At 36.0% G+C, this 27,938-nt stretch overlaps 4 protein-coding genes and 1 pseudogene across 5 annotated transcripts; 4 read left to right on the forward strand and 1 right to left on the reverse strand.

Annotated features, from left to right (window-relative positions):
- The first annotated feature begins 2,795 nt into the window (after nt 1–2,795).
- LOC113313137 (glutathione S-transferase U19-like) lies at nt 2,796–4,267 on the forward strand. The gene is made up of 3 exons (XM_026561865.1): nt 2,796–2,938; nt 3,042–3,234; nt 3,860–4,267. Exons 1-3 carry the CDS (start codon nt 2,892–2,894, stop codon nt 3,947–3,949), a joined length of 330 nt encoding a protein of 109 aa, XP_026417650.1. The 5' UTR covers nt 2,796–2,891; the 3' UTR covers nt 3,950–4,267.
- A 3,062-nt stretch (nt 4,268–7,329) lies between these two features.
- LOC113313721 lies at nt 7,330–9,141 on the forward strand (annotated as a pseudogene).
- Nucleotides 9,142–9,355: 214 nt separating this feature from the next.
- LOC113313722 (histone H3.2) lies at nt 9,356–10,209 on the reverse strand. The gene has a single exon (XM_026562519.1). The coding sequence runs from the start codon at nt 9,915–9,917 to the stop codon at nt 9,507–9,509; it is 411 nt and encodes a 136-aa protein (XP_026418304.1). The 5' UTR covers nt 9,918–10,209; the 3' UTR covers nt 9,356–9,506.
- Nucleotides 10,210–20,650: 10,441 nt separating this feature from the next.
- Nucleotides 20,651–23,991, forward strand: LOC113309133. 2 transcript variants are annotated; one of them, XR_003340344.1, is made up of 7 exons: nt 20,651–20,864; nt 21,412–21,551; nt 21,658–21,735; nt 22,055–22,267; nt 22,770–22,877; nt 23,073–23,239; nt 23,328–23,991. XR_003340344.1 is itself a non-coding variant. In XM_026557549.1 (4 exons), exons 1-4 carry the CDS (start codon nt 20,779–20,781, stop codon nt 21,898–21,900), a joined length of 309 nt encoding a protein of 102 aa, XP_026413334.1. In that variant the 5' UTR covers nt 20,651–20,778; the 3' UTR covers nt 21,901–22,028. The 2 variants fall into 2 exon arrangements, 1 of the variants encoding a protein (XP_026413334.1); XM_026557549.1 differs by lacking the exons at nt 22,055–22,267; nt 22,770–22,877; nt 23,073–23,239; nt 23,328–23,991 and adding an exon at nt 21,896–22,028.
- A 1,778-nt stretch (nt 23,992–25,769) lies between these two features.
- On the forward strand, nt 25,770–27,848 carry LOC113314189. The gene is made up of 5 exons (XM_026562959.1): nt 25,770–26,012; nt 26,113–26,244; nt 26,340–26,413; nt 26,507–26,650; nt 27,539–27,848. Exons 1-4 carry the CDS (start codon nt 25,971–25,973, stop codon nt 26,634–26,636), a joined length of 378 nt encoding a protein of 125 aa, XP_026418744.1. The 5' UTR covers nt 25,770–25,970; the 3' UTR covers nt 26,637–26,650; nt 27,539–27,848.
- Nucleotides 27,849–27,938: the final 90 nt, after the last annotated feature.

Below are 27,938 nucleotides of genomic sequence, written 5' to 3' on the forward strand. Positions count from 1 at the left end.
CAATTTATTGGTTCATCATCTCTGTAAATATGGAGTTAGAGAAATTTTAGACCGCAAAAAAGGAAAGACAAATAAATTACAAATAATTTGTACTCGACAATACATATAGCCATATAGGATAAGATTAAGGATTTGTAACGAGGTTAATTTTTTTACAGTTGTAATCAAATCTGGTGATCAAAATAACACGATTCGAAAGATCTAACGATAGTTAACCGACTAGCTATAAGGATGTTACGGGCGACACCACGGGCAAGCACGGCCCTAAATCACATATTTAATGGTTTTGCAGGCCACAGATTACAGTAGGTGCCATTCTTTTTTAATTTGAAAGAATATGTATTAATTAAATAAGGTTTTACCTAAATACCTTCCATACTTTTCCAAGATAACACTCACAGTTAAAAATAAAATTAATTTTCTACCTACATTGAAGTGGGTAATAAAAGCTCACCTTCTTCTTTAACTATCATCAATTGATATACGTACTGATGAGTGCCAAATAGTGCATATTTCTATACCCTTTTTATTGGCATTTAACTCATCTTTTGCGCATTAATTCTACATTTTATCCCATATTCTGTATTTTCTTTGTTTTCAAGAATAAATATTTTTATTAATTAATTTTGCATTTTTAGGTACTAAATAAAGATTGGACGAGTTGCCGAGCGACGATGTTTTTATTTGACGATTCACGACGACGATGATGAATTGAAGAAGAAGAATTGGAATGAAGGAAATTGAAATCAGATTTTGGTTTTTATTTTTATTTTTTCTTGACAGGCATAAAGGTAACTTCAAATTCCTATAAGATATCCCTTAACTAGTGTCCTTCTATGGGTATAAATCAATGGCCCCTAAATTATTTTGAGTGGCCCTTAAAAGTGCCAGGCTTTTTTTCTTCTTTTGGATTCTTTCATTTTTTATTGCAAAGGACGATTTTTGTCCCTAAATGAAAATCAAGTATTTCTCTCATAATCAAGAATCTGACTGATTCTTATTTCTTTCTTTGATTAATTTGTTTGTATGTATTGGAATCTTACTATCTTAGTCTAGGTTTCATTTGGAGCTTACAGTAATATTTAGTGATTTGATCTCATAACTCTTTTATATTATGTTTCATTCCATAATTCCCCCTTAGGGTGTTCTCATTTCCAGTTTCTCTAAATTTTGGTGATTTTAAGTAATCGGACCGGCAAGCGCATCGTGCGTGTGGTTTGATGTTTATCAGTCCCGGACAGAATGCAATGATGCATGGCATGTGTTTTGCGGTCATGTATTACAAGTTTTGAAACGGAACAACAGGTAGCAATGGACAATGGTTCCGGAGGCAGGTGCGGTTTCACTAGTGAAACTAAAGATTATCGATGCTCATATATTCCCTCGCGGAGAAACATTGTGGAAGTTTCAGATAAAAGCCTCCAAAACAGGGATGAACTGATGAAGCAATCATATAAATGATGGGAGCAATCACATTTTCATACACAAAACCGTTGCGTATATTATGCAAGTAAATACATGGGTGATTGGGTATCTAAATTTGAAGCCACGTAAAAGTTGTATAATTCGTGGTGGAGTATGACGGACAAGACGACGTCCTCAAAAAGTCTCCAATCTTGACTTGTTTTGTGCACAAGCAGTCATTATTAGACTGAAAACCTCAAAGATAAATACTAAACTTGACAGAAACAGAAAACAAATTTGAATAGACAATGGAAGATTTGAAGTTATTTAGTGTATGGTATGGTTGCAGAACCAAATGTGCTCTGCAACTGAAAGGATTAAACTATGAATACATAGAGGAAGATCTTTCAAATAAGAGTGAATTACTCCTTCAATACAACCCAGTTCATAAGAAAGTTCCTGTTCTTGTTCATGGTTGCTGAATCGCTGATCATTCTTGAATACATCGATGAGACGTGGCCAGAAAAATACCCAATACTCCCTAAAGATCCTTGTGAACGATCTCAAGCTCGTTTCTGGACTAAATTCATCTCGGTTTATAGATTAATTACGCGATTTTTCCCTTGAGTGCTTAATAATAATTTGATTGTTGTTGATGCATATTCTACTGTAGGAAATAACTTTATGGAGCAAGCTACTGAGGATACTAAAGAGGAAAAGATCAACGGAATACTGAAAACTATCGAAGAACAAGAATTTTATCGGGGGAGATGATATCGGATTCGTAGACTTAGCATTTGGAACCTTCATCATGTCCATTTTTAAATATTTTTTATTATTTTTAATTTACACATGATGTATCCAGTTTCATCCTTGTTATTTTCTAAATTTAAGCCAGAATTAATCTAGTTTCATAATTACTAAAAAAAATTTGTCCATTTCACTTAAATAATTTTTTATTCATTCATTTAAATCATGATTTAAAAATATTTGGACAAATAACCGATTTTCGACTTTGGCCTATCGTAAGCCACGTAAAAGTGAAGGAAATGAAATCTCGTGGATCAGGGAGTATGACGGACAGGATGACGTCAATGCTGATGCACGTACTCCAAAAATCTTCTAAGTTTGATTTTTTTTGCTTTTGGACTGAGAGTTGTGCACAAATAGTTCAGTAGACTCAAAACTTCATCATGAATACCAAAATTCACAGAAGGATTTTAGATCTCACAGAAGAAAAAAAAGCGTTTGATTAGATAATGGAAGATTTCAAGTTAATTGTGCTCTACAATTGAAAGGCGTAAAATATGAATACATAGAAGATGATCTTTCCAATAAGAGTGATTTACTCTTGCAATACAACCCGATTCACAAGAAGGTCCCTGTTCTTCTTCACGGTGGAAAACCCATTGTTGAATCGTTGATCATACTCGAATACATCGAAGAGACATGGCCGGACAAATACTCAATTCTCCCCAAGGATCCTTATGAAAGATCTAAAGCTCGTTTCTGGACCAAATTCATGGGAGACCAGGTAAATCATGCGATTTGAAGTTTTTATTGGACTTTTTTCTTTGGTGCTCAGGAAATTAATTGATTTTTATTTATTTATTTTGCATATTATCAACTTTTTGGAGTTTAATTAAAACTACCGAGGAAACAAAAGAGAAAAAAAAATTCAATGAAATTTTGGATATACTGAAAACCATTGAAGAACATGGCCTAGGTGACAAGAAATTTTTCAGCGGAGATGATATGGGATTCGTAGACTTAGCATTTGGAACCTTCATGCGCTGGTTAAAAGTAGCTGAAGAGATCAAAGAAGTCAAGGTATTTGAAACTTGTACACATTTGCAGGCATGGTTTGAAAGGTTTAATGAAGTGCCTGTAGCCAAAGAAAACTTACCAAGTCAGGATGAATTGGTAGCTCACTACAAACTTAAATTCTGTATTGGTTGAAGTAGCATGGCTAGAGTTGTTGTATCAGTGAATTAGCTTGAAATTTCATTAAGAAGGTTATAGCTTCTTAGTTCTTTTAACTTCCTCTTTTATAGCTAAATAAAGTGTGAGATTTCAAGTATCAAGTATATGAACTTGTACAATACAGTGACTACACAGTATGAAGAAACACCAATCTCTTTCACTTACTATCACAACAGGAGTTAGTATTCTAAAACAAAATTGTCTTGTAACTTCCTCTTTTATTGCTAAATAAAGTGGTGAGATTTCAAGTATAGGAGGGGAAATTGTACATTCCTTTTTCTTTTCTAGCATGAAATCTAAATTGCTTCCATTAATGCAATTTTCTTTGAAATCGCTTCGTGGAAAGATTCTGGTATTACTAAAATCTACACTTGAATTTGCAGCAGGAGGGGATATTGTCTCAGATTCTCTAAACAGGTCGTGATACATTTTTAGTATCTTTATTTGCCGTGTTGTTGTTTTTAACTTGCAGAAGCACTGCCGATCAGCGCTCCATTTGTGTACTTACTTTTCAAACAAAGAAGGCTTTCAGATGGCGGATGCGTATTGCTCAGACTGTTAGAGAATCGCAGAAGTAGTATTTGACCACTCTGCAGGGTACACAGAGATGGTGGATGCTTATTGTCAGTTTTGTTCCGAATGCGGGCTTGTTCTGGAAGCTCACTCCATCAATGAGACATCTGAATGGACGACCTTTGCAAATGAGTCTGGGGATAATGACTTGTTCATGTTGGTGGTCCATCAAACCCTCTCCTCACTGATGGTGGTCTTTCAACTGTTATTTCAAAGCCAAATGGTGCTTCTGGTGATTTTCTGTCATCCTCTCTAGGACGTTGGCAGAATCAGCAATTCAGGATTCAAATCCTGATTGATCTCTTATCCAAGCCTTCAAAACCATCCGATTAGAAGAAGCTGCTCTGAGGTTTGAGAAGCAGTAATGCTAAGTTTCGTTCTGTTACTTGTAGTATATCTCTTTCGTCTTACTCTTTGTAGGTGGTTTAATGGCTTAAATCATTGGTGTACAGATATATCAATATCCAACTATCCATCCAACTGGAGTTGTTGAAGGAACCATTAGGAACAAATATAAAGATCTCCATCCTTACGTTGTTAGGTTGATACCTACCTGGTAGGCTCAAGAGGAGCTAAGGAACTTATGCAGCCGTTGAAGTTTAGCTTGTAAGAACTTTTTCGATGAGTTAGTTCTCTCCTTCCTCGTAATGAATAAACTTTTCGAAGTCTTTAAAATCAGTAGTTCTGTTGTGAATTCACAATTTTCAGTACACCTATACTTTAACCTTCTTTACGGTTATGCATCGGAATTGTATGCCACCACAGCTCTTATGGTTGGTAATGTATGGTCCTTCTCTGCAATATCTTTGCAGAGATTCAAGGAATGTTGTTTCACACTAGCTGCTCTGTGGAGATCTACTTATGTTGGATATAAATTGTGGTGTTGCTTAAGAGTAAGAAACTGGGACAGGTTCACATCTACATAATGGGATTGGTAGGTTAGTCGAACTAGGATCTTTGAGTTGCCACAGTTAGAACCAGGGCAATAATTTGTCAAGTACAAATCATAGTTTTGGCCAGAGAGTATGCAATACTGTTTGCTATGCTGGGATTTGAGAGTGACACCCAAGCTTCAACTTTAGAGTGAAGCCTAATAGTAGTAGTATCCATCTTTAAGAATCTTACTGTAGGTCTTGAAATTTATCCTAAGTTACACATAACTGGAATGCCAATGATACCACTAGAACTCCTTGGAAGCCTCCCATACTATGCATGCATAAACTACATTGTGATTAGAGCTTCTAAATCACACTTTAAAAGCAGGATTAGGCCCTAGTATATGAGAAGAACATCTGAACAGGGCTTATGCAGGTTCCTGAAGATACCAGATTCATGTTTACAATTTTTTCTCCAAAAACCATGTAAAATCTCGTCCAGGTTGCAGAAAACATAATACAGAAAGAAGCAACTACTGAACCTGCACATACCTTTTGTTCTTTTGTTGACTAAAAATTAAATTACCTTAGAAAAATGCAATCCTCTGTATAATTTCTCCATGGGATCGAAGATCTGGTATCCACTACCAATGAAACAGTATACTAACAAGATCTGTACTTGAATTTGCAGGAGGAGAAATTGCCTCAAATTCTTTATACATATCTTAGTAACACTGTTCTAATTTAGTTTTTAATTTTATTGTCTTTATTTGCTGGGTTGTTTTTCGTTTCAGTTTCAAGAAGCACTGCGGATCATGTTTTATTTGTGAATCTATTTTTCAAAGAAAGGAGGTTTTCAGATGGCAGATGCTTATTGCCGAGACTGTGAGAAAAGTCTTTCCACTGTTATTTCGAATTGTGCATCTGGTGATTTTCTGTCATCATCCTTTCTAGGAGACTAGGAGGTTGGCAGAATCGAGGTTCAAATCTTGATGGATCACTTATCCAAGCCTTGAGCCTTCAAAGCCATTGCTATTATGTCCGACAGGTGTCTCTCTCTCATATAACGTGTATTCCTAATAATTAGCTGTGTAGGCTTACAGCTTAGCTAGAACTTATCATTTGTGGGAAGTTTGAGTTACTACAGTTTGAGCCAGGGCATTATTGTATGTGAAGTACAAATTATAACTTTAACCAGAGAGTCTGCAATACTGTGTTCGCTATGCTGGGAGCGACACCCAGGACTCAACTTTAGAATGAAGCCTAAATTCGACTTTAAGAAATCTTACTACCATTACCTCCCTGCCTTAGTACCCTTAAGATTATCCCCTTCCAAGGAAAGATGCGTTGCTTTGTGCTATCTAGAGACGCTACCATTACCTCCCGCCTTAGTACCCTTAAGATTATCCCCTTCCAAGGAAAGATGCGTTGCTTTGTGCTCCATTCATTTGCACCTCTGAATTAGGGAATTTACTTGGGGGGTTCTAAATTCAGATAAGAAATAGAGGTAATAATACCGTGGATCCCTAGAGAACACTAACTTTGTTCAAGTAAGTGTAAGATGAGTATGTTTAGGGAAGAAAGTAGCGGACTGGCCGGTGCTAATTCATAGTCCGGTTGCAGTTTATCGTTTTATTTTACTTTGGTGCTTGTTTTAAAGCCTAAGATCGTCAAAGTTCGGAATTGATACACCTAGGCGCTTGTATGTTCCCAGATTTTTAAGTGAAAGGGAGAAGATAATTGTATATTCTTGGTCATACAATGCTGATAACAATGTAGCATGTACTGTGTATACTGCTCATTCATTCTATTGACTTCTTCGATATTGCAAATTTGCACTGATCGTACACATACGTCAGGGCAGTCGAGTAGAATAAGTTAAACTTGGAAACCAACGTCTGGTCATATTTCAAACTTGGAAGCCTGAATTTGAAATATTTCAAACTTGGAAACCAATCACGCTAACACGATGATTGTATTATTGAATCAACTAGGCGTGTATTCAATAATGATTGTATTATTGAATCATCTAGGAATAGCCCAGCTTGGCATTTCTTTCTGATTACAAACAATTTCAGGAAACTAACACAGCCGGTAAGCCGACAATCTAACACCATGTTTGTTTACTCCTGACTCATCTGAATCATCTGGATCTGAGTGAAATCACCTGACTCATCTGAATCTGAGTCGATATGTTTGTTTTGAGTCAGATCTGACTCATCTGACTCGGAAATAAGTGAGTCAGTGGTTTGGTCCCATGAGTCAGGGGTATTTTGTTACCTGACTCAAATGAGTCCGAGTCAGGGGTTATGTCTGAGTCAGAGGTCGAGTCAGATCTGACTCAAAATGGAAAACAAACGGTCTGACTGCTGACTCGGTCCGAGTCAGGGGTTGACTCAGATTCAGACGCCGAGTCGGCTGCAAACAAACAAGTTCTAAATTGTATCAATATCTAGTTGGAGGCTAAAGACCCCTCTTTTGTACCCATTGTGGGGAGGCACTAACTACTTTGAAATTCCTTGTCAAACAAGGGATAAGAGTGCTAAATTAGCTGGATTGGTTTGGTTGTCAGAATCATTTCAACCTGTTGATTTTCAAATTCAGCTGCGAGTACCAAATATATATATTGATGAAGAAAGCACATTTCTGTTACCAAATGTAAAGAAGGAAAAAAGAGAGAAGACAAAGAAAAGAAATCCAGTCCAGCTTTCATTAATCTGTTGAAATATTTTGAACTTATCTGATTCCTTGTTAGTTTTCTCCGAAGATATGAGTGAGAAGGTGATGAGAGCTGTATGCTATGAAAGTTACGGCAGTGGATCAGAGGGCTTGAAGGTATTATTTTTAAGTTAATATTTTGGTATATGCTTTATCTTTGAACGATGTCTCTAATTTTTTGACCTATGTGAATTTTTTGTAACTTCTGTAGCACGTACAAATTCCTATCCCTAAACCTAAGAGGGACGAGGTTTTAGTGAAAGTGGAAGCATCATGCCCTAACCCCATTGATTACAAACTTCAGGGTGGCATAGCAAGGCCTTTTATGCCCAAAAAGTTCCCTTACATACCAGGTAAACAATCCAAATCACCACAACTACTTTAATGTCACTGATTTTATACCTTTTCACGACCTTCGTATATGTTTTGCAGTAACGGACATATCAGGGGAAGTAGTAGAGATTACAGTTCCAAGTTGGTGATAAAGTAGTTGCCATGCTCACCTATACTGTGAGGGTTCTTACCCAGCAATTGCGTTTTTTTTTTTAATTTTTGAGGAGTCCGTATCTATGTTGTAACATGCGCTAGGCGAGGCGCCAAGCCCAGCGCCTAGCGCCTTAGGTGCCCAAGGAAAAATTAGAAAACCCCACAAACGTACATAAACTGGCGCCTTGAGCGCTTTTTCTCCTAGGCACCTCCTGGGTGCCTAGGCGAGCGCCCAGGGGGGCTTTTACAACATAGGTTTGTATTTTTGCAGGTCTTCTCAAACTCACAGAACAAAAAAAAAATCTAATCCGAAAATCTAACTTGATGGCAGAATGGAGGGGGCCTGGGGGAATATGCAGTTGCTCCAGCAAAGCTAACAGTAAAAAGGCCTGAAGAAGTGTCAGCTGTTGAAGGCGCTGGTCTACCTCTAGCAGGACTTACTGCACTACATGTCTTAACCATTCTCGGACACGTTGAAATCAAAAGTGGAGGGAAGGCAGCTAACGTTTTAGTCATAGCAGCCTCAGGTGGAGTGGGTCATTACGTAGTTCAATTAGCAAAGCTTGGAAACAATCATGTGACTGCTACTTGTGGAGCTCGAAATATCGAGCTTCTAAAGAGTTTGGGTGCAGACGATACTACAGAAGATGGTAAAATGTCAAGGAGTCCATCAGGGTGCAAGTATGATGTTGTAATAAACTGTGCCACAAGTAAAATCCCATGGTTAACATATAAGCAAAACCTCTCTGAACAAGGAAGAGTTGTGCATCTTAACCCTGACGGTAAGACAATGATGAAGTCTGCTTCTTTGAAGCTCAGCTGCTCCAGGAAGAAGGTTACGTCGTTGATGATGTGCCCCAAGAAAAAAGAAGACCTAGAATTCCTTGTTGGATTGGTTAAAGAAGGCAAGCTGAAGACAGTAGTCGACTCCAAGTATCCTCTTGCAGAGGCAGAACAAGCTTGGGCTAAGATGATGGGAGGTCATGCTACTGGGAAGATCGTTGTAGAACCTTAAAATGCAAGACATTCAGATAAACTATTGAATTCATGTGTATCACATACTACTGTACTTGTTACTACTAGTTCATTTGCTCATTCATCACAGGCTTGGGTTCTAGACGCATCCAATTACTTGGGTTTTACATTGTTGAGCTGCCCCAGTTACCTCAGTACCAATCACTTGAACTGCCAAGGGATTGCAGCAACAGAAGACAATAAAATTGGAATCATTTCAATCAAAATTTGGGATTTTACTTGGGGGTTCCTAGAACAGGATAAAATTAGACAGTAAAACACCAAATTCAGAAGAAGAAAAATAGAAATAGTAATACTGTGAATGTTTTCCATTAGATAAATCAAATCAGAACACACATTCAGACATCCCAAAGTAAAAACACACAGATCCTAATCATCACAAATTCTATAAACCCCAACAACACAATTTACAAAGAAAACCCTCATTCATAATCAAGCACGTTCGCCTCTGATTCTCCTAGCAAGCTGAATGTCTTTGGGCATAATAGTAACCCTCTTAGCATGAATCGCACAGAGATTAGTATCTTCAAACAAACCAACAAGATAAGCTTCAGCTGCTTCTTGTAGAGCTGCAACTGCTGAACTCTGGAATCTCAAATCAGTTTTGAAATCTTGAGCAATCTCACGAACTAATCTCTGAAACGGGAGCTTGCGAATCAATAGTTCAGTACTCTTCTGGTATTTCCTGATCTCACGAAGAGCGACGGTTCCTGGCCTGAATCTGTGAGGTTTCTTCACTCCTCCGGTTGCTGGTGCTGATTTCCGGGCTGCTTTTGTTGCTAATTGCTTCCTTGGGGCTTTTCCTCCGGTGGATTTCCGAGCGGTTTGCTTAGTACGAGCCATTTTTTTCAGATGAAAGTTGCAGAGATCTGAACAATTGAAGATTGAGGGAGAGTTGTAAAATTGATTTGTGAGGAGATTGGAACTGGGAATGGGGATTTAAAAAGAAAAAAATTAATTTGGGGGAATTATGAATTTTTATCGACGGTTGATAATGCATGGAAAGTTTCATTCGGATTGGGATTTTAGTTGTTTTCTATTGGTTTAAAAGGATGTCATACGGATGGGTGTACCAACGGCCGATATTGATTTACAAGCATTCAAAACGAATTTTATCAACGGTTGATAACGAATTGAAAGGTGTCATGAAGATTATGGTTCTAGAAGGTGTCATACGGATGGGGATTTATTTTATTTTTGGAAAATTTCTTGTTTGGTCCTAGGCCCATATAGTTATTTATAGTAGGGTCCAACCGGATCTTTTTTTTATCTGGAGGTCTAAAATTAATTAAAACAGGGAAATGTCCATAATATCCATTACTACCAAACGTGTGTGTCTACACTGCTTACAAATTTGAGTACATATCTGGTACACTGCTTAAAAATTCGATTACATATTTGCTACACTGTTTACAAATTTGAGTACATATATGTCGCACTGCTTAGAAATCTGAGTACATATCTGTCGTATTGCTTACAAATCCGATTATATATATGAATGCTTACAAATTCGAGTACATATTTGCTGCACTGCTTCCAGGTAGAGTACAAATCTGTAAGAATCAATGATAAATATTTTGCATACCTCTTGTGGTACGTCAGGCTTCAAATAATACCTAAAGAAATGATACTGTGCATCCTTATTGGGGTACCTACATCAAAACCACATAAGCAACAATTAAGCACATTTTTTCAGAATTCCACTTAGAGTGAAGAGGAACTGATATAATAAGAAAAACTTACAAGCTATAGTCACAATCAAAGCCTGCATATTCATTGAAGTGGTTTCCAATATCATAGCCTCTGTAGCTGTACGACCCGTACTCGAAATCAATGAAATAAAGCTTTTCTAGACGTCCAACAAAAATGGTTGCAGAAACGTAAATGTTAGTATCAGCTTACTATGCATCAACGCTACATATGTTTTCCGACATCACTGTTCCAAGAACACCACAAAAAAAATGGTTGCCTATTTATCTGCTTAGACAAATAGGCTAGAAGACACAAACAAACAAAAACCATCTAGCATCATTGTTCACCAAGGAAAGATAAATAAATTAACAATACTGGTTTGACCCAGAGAAATGCAATAGGATTCGGAAGAGTGAAAACACTACTAGACAAAGAGAGCAAACTAAATTAGAGAAAAATAAAAACTGAAACTCTAATAAGAAAAATATTACCTATGCAAATTGGTAGCACCTTATTGTCTAGAACTTCTGACGACTTTAGGGTATCAAAGAAGAAGTACAAATTGGTGATGAAGATTTTAAGTAGTCAGGTGTTGTTAACAAGGAAACTGAGCTAGTTTAGTTAACAAAGGCAGCACTGGGTAAAAACTGTTCGACACGAAACTAGATGGTTATGATGAATATCTATACACAAAGGAAAAAACCAGCCTAGAAAACACACTGACACATAAAACCAAACAGCTAAAAGAAGAGGCAACACTGTAGCACTAGATAGTAATTGTTCGACAAGACCAAGATAATAAAATAACGCAAACCAGGCAATAAAACCAAACAGTTATTGACAAGTGCAAAATAGCTCAACAAGATTAGGCCAACCGACCTCAAAATAATGGTAAGAGATCAGACAATAAACACCGTGACTGTTTAAAACAACAGAAAAAAAGAGGGGAGGGTGATGCCACTTACCGATGCCCGAGAAGGAAAAAGATAGACAATAAGGAGATAATTGACCTTGCAGGGGAATTAAAAAACAGAGCAAACAAAATTGCTCAGAAACTAGAACATACAAGATAGGATCAGAAAAGAAACAAATCCACGGTTGCAGACATCATAAATAGGTTAGGATTAAACCATGACCTTCTATCAGACAATAAAACAGACAGTTTAAGGCCTAAGTAAGAAAACAAATCCATGTATGGAATTACAGAAACAATACTAACCAAAAAACTACAAAACTAAGATTAATAGAACTTCGAGCAGGCATTAAATCAAGCATTTTAGGGGCAAACCAGAAACCAGACCCAAGCACGAAAAGGCAGAAGAAATACTTGTATAGGTATTAAGGAAAAATCACATCAAATACCAACGTGGATGGCAGCACAACGAATCTCAACGAATCACATCATTTTAGCCACATTCTTAACTCCTATCTCAACAAATAACATATCATACAAGTGAATGTGCAATTGTGCATCACCAAGCTCCACAATGGTATTTAATCAATCAAATTAGCATTCAGTAAGAACTTTAACTAGGCATCCAAACTATATTCATCTGATAAAATCAATATAACAAATAAAGAGAACAAACATCTTAAATAATAAGATCATAAGTATCAAGTTCAAAGTAACAATAAGTTCTATTTGGATTCAACCTAGTATCTCTTCACCAACAATATAAACTAGTTTAATTCTCTCAAAATATGTACCACCAACACCAGTTACCACCTAATTTACTTATATATATTCACATCTCCACCAACAACAAAATTCCCCCCAAAATCTATATCATTCCCAGGATTTACTATACCATTCCCAGGCTAAAATCTATGTCAGATTTTCAAAATATTAATACTAAACCTAATTGATTAAGTGTTCATGTCATTAGTGTTTCAAATAAGATTAACATCACCTTTTAACCGACCCTCTCCTCCCGAGTCAGTGCAGAACTTCCATCCACAAATCCGTCTTCATCAATTTCGATTTCTCTCTCAATCACCTCTACTTCAGTGAATTCTCCATCCTTTAATTTCAGCTTCGACTTCTTCAAATACCTTTGAGTGTTTAACTTTTTTGGTGGAGACGGACTGAATTTCTTCATAACTTGTTTATACACCAAATAACTTATTCCTACAGCTAAACTAAACCCTGAAATAGCTTCTAATACAGCCTTGAACAAAACCTTTTGAGCTCTATTCTCAATCGGACCCATTATAGTTTGATCATTCACACAATCTCTACCTGCACTGAACACAGCATTTTGAATCATGTTTTGAATTGGGATCATTATAGTTGGATCATTAACATCATCTCTACCTAACGATCTGAGGAAACCAGAAAACAAGTTTTTGATTAAGATTTTTCCATCTGAAACACGGCCACAGAAAAATTTGACAGCAGGTAGGTTTACGGGCACCATTGTCTAGGTTACGGCAGAGATGAATGTCTGAAAGGAAAAGATAGAACGATAACTATTCCTCTAATAAGGTCTAAACCTTCGAATAAACATTACGAGAAGAAGATTAATAAGGAAAATCAACTTACCAAACGCTATAATTGATTTGGGTTCTTGAATCGATCAAGATGTTCTAAAAATCTTCGTACTCATGGATCGAACCCAAAAACAATGATAAAACTCTGAATATAACCGAATCAAAGCACATATTTCAATATTACACATACGTACTCATGGATCGAACCCAAAAACAATGACAAAACTCTGAATATAACCGAATCAAAGCAGATATTTCAGTATTACATATATGTACTCATGGATCGAACCCAAAAATCAATTAAAAAACGCGGTGCAACACAAATACACACATGGATCGAATCCAAAAACAATGACAAAACTCTGAATATAACCGAATCAAAGCAAATATTTCAGTATTACACATACGTACTCATGGATCGAACCCAAAAACAATGACAAAACTCTGAATATAACCGAATCAAAGAAGATATTTCAGTATTACATATACATAATCATGGATCGAACCCAAAAATCAATTAAAAAACGCGGTGCAACACAAACACACTCAGAGATCATACCAAATCGACGAAAGTAAACTCTTCCAGTTTACTATCAACATCAGATCTAATACCTAAACATTAGATTTTGCTATAAACATGAAAATTTTTCTAATCCGAGAAGAAAAAAACCTAAATTAAAATAAGCTTTTGAATAAGAAAGGAAAAATGAAAACCTAAACTATACCAACAGTAAGGAAGTGAACCTACCGATTAATCTTAGTTTGAGTTCACGAATTGATCAACACCTCATAAGATCTTCATAGACGGAGCTCTTTACCGAACCACAAATGAGAAGAAGAAGAAGAAGAAGAAGAATAGATCGAGAAAATGAAGAAGAAATGGATTTGGTTACTGCTTTTATATACTTGAGGGTGTTTTCGGTATTTAAAAATACGTCCCCATTTGTTCCACATGTGTGCAGGACCAGGGCTTAAAAAGTTGGGTCCATTTTTCTGTTTTCTTTTTATTATGGACCTCCGATTACTGGGCTTTACTGCGTGGACCTGCCACTAAGTATGAACACTATAATAGGACCTATAGGTAATTCCTAGTTTATTTTTTTGGAAGCAGGATGTGGAAATTGTGACATTTGAGTTTTGCTGTTATCAACGGTTGATAGTTTTAAAACTTCATACGGATCCAGAAATTTGGGTGACAATTTTGGAGGTGTTTACAAGTTAAAATTTTGAAATAAAAATCGTTGAAATCTTTTGAAACAAAACTAGAAATGACACGATATTTTAACTTCATATTTTGAATGTATTCTCACATGCGGATGTTGTGTCTAGGAACTACAAATAATTTACATCTTTTTGTAATGTAAAAATCATTTATATTAATCAAAAGATATAATATAAAATGTTTATAAGATCGTTTTTATCAAAAACATTGGAATTAACACTAGATTTTGAAACCTAGGATAACCTGTGCTGAAGATGTTTTATTCGAGCTTTTTTTGCAATGTGGTTCGCCACAGAGTTATATTTCTTGTTTATATACTTTACCCGGGCTTGCGGAAGTTTTTCCAAAATTGAGTTTACTTCTTGTATGTTGTTTTCCGCGCTCCAAGGAGAATCTTTGCAAGACTTATTGGTCGTCTCCGCCAGAGTTTTGCAGTTTGTAATTATTGAGACAGTGGATAATGTATTTTTACTTGACCAAGCAGACGCCTTAAGCAGGGATTTTGATTCTACATGAAAGGCTGAGGAAGCCCACTCTGAACCAGCTTCGATATATATTAATGTTTCGTTGTCCATAGAATAAAGTAAAAAATCGTATCCCATGGTTGAATCTTCCTTTTTGAAAATCGCATCAATAAATATTATCCAATATCAAGATAGGTCGGACCATTTCTCTTTGGGTTTGGGGGGGGGGATTCTTCTTTCTATCTTCATTGATTTTTGGATTTTTTCCTGTGTATTCTGGTTCATAAATTTCTTTATTTGCTCCATGGGGTGAATCGGGTTCGATTTTATTTTCTCAAAAACTACAGAACATCTGTGCTTCCAAATTAACCAGGATATAATAGTTATTTTATATGATAGTTGAATCAGATCTTGGTCTGTGATCCAATTTTTTATCCAATGTTCAATGGAATCAGAAGTAATTCTAGTGTTCGCCGCTTATAGAGAGACCAAACCAAATAGCTCGTGTGAAGGGACAAAAGCGAAAAAGGTGTTTTTCTGATTATTTCTCTTGGGAATTACACACTGGACACTCTGTGTTTATGTTTGTGTTATGCGCTTCGAGTCTTGAATTAGTTGGAAGAGTTTTTTGGGCTAATTTCCATGCGAATAATTTGATCCGTGGGATTACTTGGATTTTCCAAAAAAAAAATCCAGGGAAAGGAGATTAATGTATTGCTCTCTTGATCATGGTGTACGAGAAACCTATAAATATTTTTTGTCGAGAAGGTTTCTAAAGGATGAGGACGTTGCTATCTGACTTTGTCTTGTTCTTGTCTTTTTGTTAGGATTTTCGCTTTTATTTCTGGATCAAAATAAGTATCAAGTTTTTCTTGATCCCATGTATTTTAGAAAATGATCAACTCATTTACCCTCTGTGGAACCAGATCTTGAATATTAATGGGCTTCTGAATGATATATGTGTTAGGAACCCATTTGTGTTCCCAATTTTTTGTGGAAGCTCCATTTTTAACTTTCCAGATAAAATTACCTTTAGTGAGATTGAAACCTTCTTTTATGCTTGTCCAAGTCTAAGATAATTTGGAAGATCTAGAGAATTCGAACGGATGAGAGTTTGGGAAATATTTGGATTTGAAAAGTTGAGCCCGAAGTTGATCTTCCTCAAAGATGAGACGCCTAGCTAGTTTAGTAAGGAGAGCTATGTTAAACTGGTGTGGATTCTTGATTCCAATACCTACTTTGGAAATAGGCTTGCAGATACTGGCCCAAGCCCTTATATATCCTCCTCTACTTTTAGGCTTATCTTTACTCCACCAAAAATCTCTTTGGATTTTGTCCATTTGATCTAGCGTTTTTTAGGAAGAGCTAGCACTTGAATTTGGTAAGTAGGATAACCTTGAAGAATGAATTTTATTAGGATTGTTTTGCAAGCTTGAGAGAGCAATTTCGATTTCCAGCCTTGAAGAGTGGCATAGTATTTTTGTAGCAGAGGTTCAAACTTTTATTTTTTATTTTTATCGAAGAAGAGAGAGGAGTCGCCAAATATCTATCATTTTTTCATTAACTTTTAGAATTCTCGCAATGATTTTCCCACGTTTCAGATAAATTCTTGGACTGAAGTAGATACCAGATTTACGGAGGTTTACTGTAGAACCCCAAAGATAGCAGTTTTCTAATTCTATAGATTAACTAAATAATGAGGCAATAAGGATCTAAAACAACTATCAATTAATAAGAAAGAATCTCTACACAAAGATTAACCCGAATTTAAACCCACTCTGAAATATACATCCAAGAACTCCATTTAGATGATACGTATAAAATAGTGATTTGGTTTACAAATTGAATATCAACACAAAACAAATATAGCGGGAGTTAACTAACTAATTAAATAACTCCTCAAAGCTTTTATCACCACGTGCACATCTTGATCTGTCTCTGAAAGTGAAAGTGGGAATTGAGTGAGCACATCATCCCTAAAAGAGGTGCCCGGTAGAAATAACAACTAACTTTCAAGTAATAATTGGCATGATTTGAAAACTGATAAAACACGGATAACAATAAAACATATTTTATAAACTCTTCCAAAGTAATCTAAAAGAACAGTAACGTCCATGTATGAGACATATGTTTCCCACACAATATTAAAGAATAATATTGTGCTATATCTCCCTATCCATGAATAATATTGAGGTATATCGCCCTAGTCATAGAATACTGGATATAAAATAAGAATGATATTGCGTTGTATCGCCCTAGACATAAATAATGTTGCGGTGTATCGTCATAGCCATAGAATACTGGATAAATAAAGTTTGGCGCTATCTCATACTAAACGCTCAAATAAAAAATTATGTATATGGACAAACTCCTTCTTTTGAATAATAATATTGATGTCAATTCCACACCAAATAAGTAATATTGTGGTGTATATCGCTAGCCATAGTACATAAAAATAGATATATAGAAAATGTGAAGGAGCGTGTCCTATATACATAGATGGAAATTCTTATTTCCGACAACATTCATAATCACATACAAAGCATTTTAGTTCATTTCCAAGCGATGGAAAGATTAAAAGAATCGACAGAACTTTCGAAAACAATGCATGGATTTTAAAAAGATAGATTTGTAAAATAATAATGAATACAAGAGAGTTCTCCATCGATTCCCACCTTTTTTTATGACAATCCACGCCTACCTCGAGATCCACGATCCACTGGTTTATCCTTTGAATCTACCGTTGTTAATAAAGACTAACTGTTAATTAAAATAGAACTTTAAGAATCTAGCCAAAAATGGCTCATAAACCGAAAACACATAGCAAATTATAGACATTCAAGCACAAGCTATGTAATCAGAAACTATTACAAGAAAAAATATAAAATAATAATTTTGTTCATAAATAATGATAGTTTTATTCAAAAATAGACTTAATACAATAATCAGAATAAATCAAAAATTGTTGTCTATTTTTCTTGGATTAAGTATTTACAACATATAACTTAATCCCTAGTGGTGCTCTTATTGTTCAATGAGGTTTCTTCACTGTTCAAACTCTTGAAGCATGTATCGAGAGACTTGTATGCAAACACTTCATGTTTTTCAAGTTTTTCAACTTGAACCTTCATGCCTACAAGATCAACTTTTGTTTCCTTGAGCCAATCTCGATGTTGAACCGTCATTATGAGACTGGTTCTTAGTTCTTCAAAACCTTGGATATAGTCAATCATATTAAGATAAGATATCCACTTGGTTTTTGTTATATCTTGAAGGTTGTAATCCAACATACATGACTCATCTTGAGATCCAGCAGAACTATCAGAATCGTAATCAAACATGATTTTCGATATGATCTTCTTCTTCCTTTCTGTATTGATTCATTAGAAATCCTTAACCTTTTGATCTTCCTCCTTATTTTCCTTTGTAAGGTTGCGTGTTATTGGAGGCATTCTCAAGTATTTAAATAAGAATTAATCAGGGTTTCACAATACAAGCAAGAAAAAGTTTCTCTTAAGAAGAGACAACTTTTCGGACCGAAAATACAAGGAATTTTCGAAAATATATAATGAATATATTTGTTTCCTACGTCCCCACTTCTCATGCTGGAAGATTTATTAAAATTCGAAAATTTTAAATAAAACCTATTTTTAGAAGATTATGATAAACATGAACAATTTTTAGAAAAAAAATGGATTCGTATCTATCTAGAAATTATCATTGATTTTTCTAATCAAAACACAAAAGAAATGTTGTGCTCTCGTTTTATGTGCTTTCTCATCCCAAAAAATTATGAACACGAAATAGGATGAGAGTGCAAAATCTCCATACAACTAGGTTGTATCGGATTAAGCCTTTTCTTGCTTACAATGAGTATAAAAAACATAGTTCATGTTTCTCTTTGAAATTTTCTGCCCAAATTATTTTCTCCCCAAAAGATAATCTTTCCTTGATCTAAAGATATGACCATGAGGAGAAATTGTATTGATGTGAGAATTTTCAGATAAGGATATATCTCTCTTAATTCTCTCAATGAGATTTTCAGAAGATTACCTCATTCTAAGGATTTCTTTATTATGCACGTCGGTATGATCATTTGAAACAATTACTGGAAATCTTCCCTGATTGTTTCCTTTGGCGGAGAATTTTTTTCTCCCTTTCTTATGGAATCGTTCTTCATGTAAACAAAGGCTGTTTCAACATGAGTGATGATGAATCTTTTTCCAGAAGTGATTATCAACTCTCTTTCCTGATTCTTTTGAGTTGACTTTATCGGTTTGTGATATAATCTGTCTTTCTACTGAGGAATGATCTTTCAGTTTTTTAAGACAAGAAACCTCTTTCAATACTTTTATCATCGTATTTTGAAGAAGTATAAGTTTTCTATCAAGAGACTGAAAGTTGTATTCCTTAAGATCACTTTCACGGAATCGGTTCAAAGTTTCCTTTGCAAAAGATTTTATTTGATCATCAGTAGATGTAGAAGATGGTTTCTCATTTTCTTCTGACTTGATGTAGTTAGGAAGACTACCATCATCATGATTTGTTTAAGATGTGACTAAACACATTTTGTTATCACAATCTGTAAAAGTCAAGCAAGAACTTTTAGTTTCCTCATTAGAAGAAATTATAACAACATAATTAGTCAGAGTCATAAGATGAATCTCTTGATCTTGAGACCAAGAGTTTCTACTTTGACAGTGAGATCCATATTTTATTTGGCTAAAATATTTAATTAAATGTCCTTTTCTATGATCTCACACTTAAGGAGATTATATTTTGTCTTTAATATTAACATCCTTGTAGACATAGATCTTATAGGCTTTAACAGATTGTCTTAGAACGCTATTCCAACCGTTATTCACAGATTGTCTTCAAGTCGGAGCAATTCTCAACTACGCGATTGAAAGATGAAGATAAACTTGGTCAAAGCGAAAAGCTTTACCAACACAAGTATTTCGAGAAACAGATAAGCATTGAATACTCAACTCGAAATATTAGCGTGTTTGATCTAGTCTGTAAAGCATACGACTGTTGTCTCATAAGATGTAGGAGATAGAATAGATAGACTTTTGAGTGACAGATAAGTTCAAGTCTTCAGTTACCTTTTTGTTGATGAAGTTCTACGATTCTTTGGTGTAGATCTTCGTCGTTATTGTTGAATCGCCGTGAAGTCCTTGAGCTCACCTACACTTTTCCTATCCTAGTCCGAGACTTGCTAATAGGCTAGATATCAAGACTTTATAGTTTTGATCACTAACATTGACAACACATGCTTGATATAGCAATGCATGCGATTTCGACCGAGCTATGCTCTAACAGGTATAAGATAAAACCAACCTCGCACCCACAGACAACGGGTTTTATTTTTTCACAACCAACCCCGCTCCCACAACGAACGGATATGGAATAAAAATATACGGGTTTATACGGGTACAGACGAGTTTGAATATCGTGGGTGGGTCTTATACAACCCTACCTGAGTTTGAAATTTGCGAGCCCCAAAATCTTTACCGGTCGAAAAAGTTTTTTTTTTATTTTTTTTTAGCTTAAACTTATTTAAGCATTATGTTGCGAAACTAATTTTTATCTTTTCAAAGGCCCCCCTACCTTACATTTAGGCCCACCACTACTGCGGCCCGTGCACCTTCATTAGTTATGGGTTGCCATCTTTATTTTCACTTTTCATTTTCTATTTCTCTCTCGGTAACTCTTTAGTCTACTCTATCCAGTCCGACTGGCGGAGAAATTGTAGATTCAGACTAGTCTTTAGGTCTTACGGATCGATCCACTAAGGAGGAGTAAGAGAAGGATAAGTAGAAGAAACTGAATAGTGATGATGATATCATGGGAGAAACAGACGATGGAAGTTGAACAGCTGTTGAAGAAGAAGAAAAAGAAGGATGATGGGAGCTTGACAAGGTATAAATTTCTCTCACTGTTCTCCAATATATTAAAATTTCTAAACTAGGGTTTCAAAGTTTTAAGTTCAAGGATTTGTAGTTTGGGGGGTCAAAATAGTTGACCCCCAAAGTCAATAAAAAGAACAGAAAGTGGAGACTTCCCTTAACGGACATTTCTCTGCTTCTTCTGGTTATTATTTATGTATGCTACTAGATTGTTGATATGAGAACAGATGAGGGAAGTTAATGGTTCATGGTTGTAAAGTTAACAACTAGGATAAGATTGAAAGAACATTCTATAGTTTTCCTTATTGACACTGTTTTTTTTAATCATTGTTATTTTGCTACCACGTCAAATGTTTAGTACCAAGAAAGATGGATAACTTAAAACCTTATTATCTCTGGTTGTGCCCAGTATGTGCAGTTTTAGGTTTTAGGACAATGTATGTTATGCAATATTTGAAATAAGAATTTAAATGTGAAATTCTACCAAAGGAACATTAGCTATTCTGGGTTGGATGTGAACGTATTCAGTTAGTTTGGCCTTGTTGCTCTATGTATTGCAGTATCAAGATTCAAGAGTACAAAATGGTAAATATATTGGAATTTGAAGACAAGGAGGGAGAAGAAAAGGAACAAGTTGATCTGTCTCTGTCGTTATCGATGCCTTTTCAGCCTACTGAACCTCATTCAGAACTTCATTTGGGTTCGTCGAAGCCTTCCAAACCTAATCTATTTATATATACTGCTTATCGTATTTCTTTTCTGGTTTTGTTATTCTAGTAATTGTTTTTTTTTTGTTTAAATGGTAGATTGTAGCGGCACCAGTAAAAGAAGATCCTTTCCTGATAGATATCCTGATTCCGAGGCTTGTAAGTCTCCGCATGCAGGTAGAGAGAGTTTATTTTTAATAATTTGTTGTTATTGTTAGGTATTAACCGGTCAGAGAGTTTTTTTATACTGGTGGATGCTAGTCCCAAGTAACTACCCGTATAGATTAACGGCGCATTCTGTAATTGATATCTCATGAGAAACTGGTGTCTCCCACAGATTAGGAAGTCATAACCCACACTTAACACCTGCTATAGTACCGGGTCTCGCACCATCTATAAGATTCAGTTGTGTCCTTCCAACCGTGTTGAGCAATCATGTTTTTCAGCGGATACCCAGATTTGGATTGGGCATAACAAAATTTCTGACTTTTTACAGGCCTGAGATTGCTCGGTGTCTCAGGTTGTCCAGCCTATGTTGCTTCTAAAGTGGGTGGTTTATAGAGTTTGGGGCTGAGCGGTATTGATAATACTGCGTTATCCAGTAATAGCAAAATGGAAAAGGGAGAGCAAGAAAGCAGCAGTCAGAAGCGAACGTTTGCTAACGTTTTTGGTGAGGCAGAGCTGCATTTATAATCTAAGAGCCATTCAGGTAGGCCAAAAACTTAAACTAGAATACCTTAAGTTTAGAAGTTTATATCTGTAAGACCAGATTTATTTTTAGCTTCTACAATGAGAAGCTTTATCTTCAGTAAGAAGATTTTTGTACCAACAACAGAACTACACACCATTTTTATCTTTCACTATTAATTATTACTCCCTCCGTTCTTTTTTAATAGGCCAGTTTTGTTTTTAGCGAAATTTAAGGAAATTAAGAGAACTAATCATTGAAAGTGGTCCTCATGACACTTGTCAATAAAAGAAGTGAAGTGAAATGGTCCCCATGACACTTGTTAGCAAAAGAAGTAAAGTGAAGTGGTCCAGATGACATTTGTCATCAAAAGAAGTTAAGAGAAAAGTGGTCCCAAAAAATTAAAATAACATTTGACTTTCCCAATTAGGAAACTGACCTATTTTTTTGAAACTTTTATTTATAGAAACCGGCCTATTAAAAAAGAACGGAGGGAATAATTTTTGTTACTGTGTTTCTGTAGACCAGAGACTGTCTTTATCCCCGACTGACCAGAGGGTTCACCCCTCCAATCCCAGTAGCAGCAGAAAGATCTTCGGGTTCACCCTTCCTGACTCAGTGTCCCATTTAGGTACATAAATTCTAGAAACTTTTTTCACTATGTTTCAATTCTGTCCATTATTATGTTTCAGTTCTACCATTTCAAAAGTCTGATCTATTAGAAACTTTTTTCATTATGTTTCAATTCAGTCCATTATTATGTCTCAGTTCTACCATTTCAATAGTCTGATCTATTCTTCATTTCTTTCTTTCTTTCCTTCTGTAGGCCAGACATTTTCTGAAGCGATAGGTTGTCCAGCCTATCGATTGGGCAGTTCTCTTGATCTATCTTTACCTTTGACTGGCCAGAGGGTTCACCCTTACAATCCCAGCAGAAGCAGATAGTGAGATAAATATCTGGATACACCCTTGCTGATGCAGTGCCGTATTTCGGTACTCATAAATTTCAATTTGTTACCAGGGCGCTTTGGTTCAATTCATCCAGTTCTTTATTTTTATTGTTGTTTATGTTTCTTTGTAGATGAGTATCCAGTGCCTCTACCATTGTTGCCTCAGGAATCGCCCTAGGGAGGATCAGCTCATAACAAGCTACCTGAACAAAATGTTAGAGCATCCTTCAACTTTTAAATCATACCAGTCGTTGAAGATCTCTATCAACACCATCCTCTATATTTCCTGGAGCATTCAGGCAAGAGAGATGCTTACCTCTTCTTTGAACGCAAAAGTAAATCTTATGTAGATAGAAGTGTGAAAGATATTGGGCTTTGGAAGATCGATAATAAAAAACCAGTGTGCGCCCATAAGTCCGATGTCGTTATTGGTGAAAGAGTAAATCTGTATTTCTTGCTGAAAGGTGAAGATAAAAGATCCAACTGGCTGCTTAAAGAGTTCTTCAGCACTCAGAAGCCATCCACCAGCAAAACCGACAAAACGTGGGTTGTGTGCCGAATGTATGAGAGAAATTTTAAGAAAAATTAGTCACAATTTTGCTGTTGTAATGAATCTTTGTTTAGTTGCTTAACTCCAACACTTTGAGGCGAGTGAACGTCATTTGACATTTTGTTGTTTCACTTTATAAGCATTGGGTCGCTTGTCTTGTCTATTCTTTTCTGTGCGTCTTTTGCTATGATGTATGTTTAGCTACTATGTGTGTTTATATACTAAAAGTTCAGTTTTAAAGATCATTTTGTTTGCATATTAAGAATAGCAAACTCGGGTGGGATTGTCTGTTTTAACCACTTCCACTAATAGTAGTGCTTGTTTGTGTTTTGAGGCCATTGTTTCTCATGGAATTTGTTTCTTGCAAATGAGCAATATGCATTCCTTATCCAGAGAACAGTCAGGTAATCTTCAGAACCCCCCTCCCCCTCCTTTGTTTTTGTTCAATATTTATTCTAAAAATGGAAAGTTCTGTAAGCATGATGCTATGTTTCAGCTCTGTCTGTGGATGGATTGAATCGTGGCATGGCGTTCGCAATGGAGATATGCTTGTAAGTGGTTTTCAGTTTCTCAAGAATCACGTTTGGTTGTTTAGATTTCTTTTAGTTTTTTGGTGTTAAGGTTCACAAAAGTAGTTTCTTTAAGGTTCACAAAAGTAGTTTCTTTAAGGTTCACATCTATTTCTTTAAGGTTCACAAAAGTAGTTTTTTGGCACCATCTTTAAGGTTCACATCTATTTCTAGCTAACTGTCTCTATGGTTGCTAGATCCACAAAAGTAGTTTCTGTTGTAGTATTCCTTTTTCTGCATGTCTTACTGGAACTAAATAGAAAGCAGGAAGGATGGTCATGTTACTAATTTACAGGATTGAGAAATCTTCATTTTTCGTTGTTTGGTTAGCTTTTCTGTTGGTGCCATGCCTGGTCTATTATAAAAATTAGGATTCAGTTTTATCATGTTCTTCTTCGTTGTTTGATTTGCTGTCAAAAAGCTTGTTTTCACATGTAATAGTTAAAATGGTCTTCTCTTTTAGGCTATACTAGTTGTCAACAAAGGAGTCCCACTTAGGTTAATGTCTTTGGAATGATTAAATCAAGTTTTGTAATCTTCCTTGCTGGTTAAGCAGGGATCTGTTGCTTGCTACACGGCACTCTCAGATACACGCTATGATGGCTTGTCTTAAGAATCAAGTTTTTACGCTGATTCTTGTATATATCAGAATGCAGAGTTTTTACTCAGAGATTGTCTGGTGTGGTCCAACCTATGTTGCTCCTGAAGTTTTTATTCTGGAAGGGTAGATTTTCCCTATGTTGCAGCCCTTTCCATTGGCGATAGGCGTTCTTCTGATTAAGGGTGAGTCGCTGGTAACAATATTTTAGGGAATCAAGAAAGTGGAACTCGATTTTGAAACTGGAATACGGCAATCATATCTCGAACTGCTCATTATTTAGTTGGTCGAATGCTCACAAGGATGTCCCTTGTAGGTTAACTATAGACCAGGTTTTATATAAGCCGTCAATGTATTCTTTGCAGTCTCTTTCCATTCCATGCTTCTATACTTTTTCTGCTTTATTTGTGCTGACCCTCCGGTGTTCTTCGTTTCAGTTCACCCATGGATTCTGTTCTATACGGTGCAGACTCTGGAGACACTATCAAATCAATTCGACGTAGAAAGCTGGGAAGCCCTCTTATGGAGTTTTTGAGAAAACTAGGGTTACTATCAATATGCTGCCTCTAAATTGCGACTCAAATCAGGTTTCATCTTCGTCAGTGGATGCACTTGCATTGGCAATCTCACAAGAGTCTTCTAATCTGAAGTCTAACAATCACTGCAAAGCAGTCCGAGATGTGGCAGATGATCTCCACCTGATTTTCTGAGTTAATGGAAATGAGATTTTCTTTTCGTCATATGACTTCTTTTATTTCTCTATTCCTGGTGGGACCCACACACCCAAAAGCTGCAAACCACACTCAATGTCTCCGTCATGACCTTGTAAACACCGCCCACCATCTTCCTTAATCATTTTATAAGGGGTTCCCACAAAATTTAGAACTCCTTCGCTCTACTCATAACTGTCGTGTATAAATAGTGTGAAAGGATATCCTGAAATTTCATTTCTCAATTTTCAGTTTTCAAATAATTTCAAATTATCCCGCGATTTATTTTCTAGATCTCAGAAAAAGAAGAAGCTTCTCCCAAACCCGGACAATTACAACCTGATCAGATGGACGGGATTGAAACTTCAAGGAAACGAATCAAACAAACAGTACTGATTTCTTTCTTCTTCTCGACCGAATTATCACCTTTCTCTTCTCCGTTTTTTCACGAAGTCTAGAATTTGTTTTTTTTTTTGGTTTACTGTTTAGATGGTAGAAGAGGAGGAGGAAAATGAAAACGGTTTAGTAATGGAAGAAGTTGAAACAGTTGCAGCAGGATCTGAAGAGATGGAAAGCCTTATTAATGGAGTTCTTGAAAAGATTGAGCGATTCACTCAACAGGTAATGGTGATCCTCAACCTCGTATGTGTTGATCGTCCTAATTCGTTGTTACTCAGATGTTTTTATGTATTTTACCTTCAAATTTTTCTCTCTAGGTTTCGGAGATGCTTGAGGCAGGAAAAACACTCTTTAAAGATTTTAGTAATGAATTTGAAGAACGTATTATTGGGTGAGATAATTGAAAATTCAAGAGGAAACTCTTTTGTGATTTTCAATTTTGAGCTTTCAATTTTTTCTAATCTCAATTTCATTTTCCATACAGAATTCATAAGGAACAGATTGAGAAATGGCAGGATGAGATTAAGGAACTGAGAGCACTGGATGCAATGAACGAAGAAGCAAATACTCGTCTTCATATGGCTCGCTCGCTCTTCCAGAATGTTCAGATGTGATCCTCCTTGATAAGGTAATAGTAGTGACATTTACTGATTCTACTCAATTAGGAAATTTAGGATTTTATTTTTCGATATAGCAACTGAAATTATATGATGTGTGAGAGCTCGTGTAATGATACATCAAAAGATGTGATCCATCCTGTAGCAGTAAAAAGAGGCCTTCCTGATCTCAAATGATAGCACCACACCCAGCCACTTGGTGGTGCGAGAACCACCCGATTACATATTAGAAATGGGTTACTAGGTGGAGCAATTTAAGTTACAGAATCAACATAGAAGCATTATAGAACTTTGATGACCAAGTAATTTGTTTCTGTGGTGATTTTTTCGTTTAATTCTTGCATCACTGCTTGTCTGGAACTCGTAATAACATAGTGGCCTTTTATGTGAAGAAGTCCAGTCATATCAGTTAGCAGGTTGTATAAATTCTTTTTGAATGCGGTGTTAAGATGTGTATATTCAGCCGTCTCCTTTAATCCTGGACCTTGCTCTCCGCTCCCTCCTGGTTTGATTTCAGGGAAGAAAATGCCACTAACAGATTACTTCAATTTGGCATGGCTAACTGTAGTAGGGTCTATCTATGAACTTCACCCAGCTCCTGATGATTAGGAACTTCATTTGTTGTTGAGCTGAGTTTACAGCTTAGATGAGTACTGGTTAATTTGGTAGGCTGGATTCCAGAATGGTTTGAGGGTTGTCAATTATCTGATCTGCTGTACTCTTTTTTATTGTTATACATTTTCACTGATATGGCATGCTTATGTGGATACTTTAGTGGGCTAAGCAAGATGTCCCTGTAGTTCTGAATCTTGGATTTTTAAGAGAAACTCTTTGATGATTTGGAACTTTGGAAATTCATTTTAAGATTTTAATTTCATTTCCCCCCCTTTTTCATGCAGAATCAAATGGTAGGGTGATATTAAGGAACTGAGATCACTCGCTGTCTGCTTCAGAATGGTCAGGTTTGAGCCTTGATAAGTTAGTAGTATTATAAGACTAGTATTATCAACAAACAAACAATAAGAATTTTAGTTTTCATGTTTGAACCTTAATTAGCTGTAAGTTGCTCATTTGCATCGAATGAATTGCTTTTTAAGGATCATGTGTCTAATATTGTATAGTTAGTTGCTGTTCCTGCTTCCAGTTTAGTTAATGTCCTTCAGAATTGCAGTGGGCATCCATATCAAAGTGATTGTTAATTGTTATCAATTTTGTGATCCATGTATCCATTCATTTATGGATCTGTCATCCTTTCAAACTGCTTGCTTACTCTTAATCCTTGAAATAGAAAATATCTGG

This window comes from Papaver somniferum, chromosome 9, assembly GCF_003573695.1.
Source record: "Papaver somniferum cultivar HN1 chromosome 9, ASM357369v1, whole genome shotgun sequence".
Lineage (NCBI taxonomy): Eukaryota > Viridiplantae > Streptophyta > Magnoliopsida > Ranunculales > Papaveraceae > Papaver > Papaver somniferum.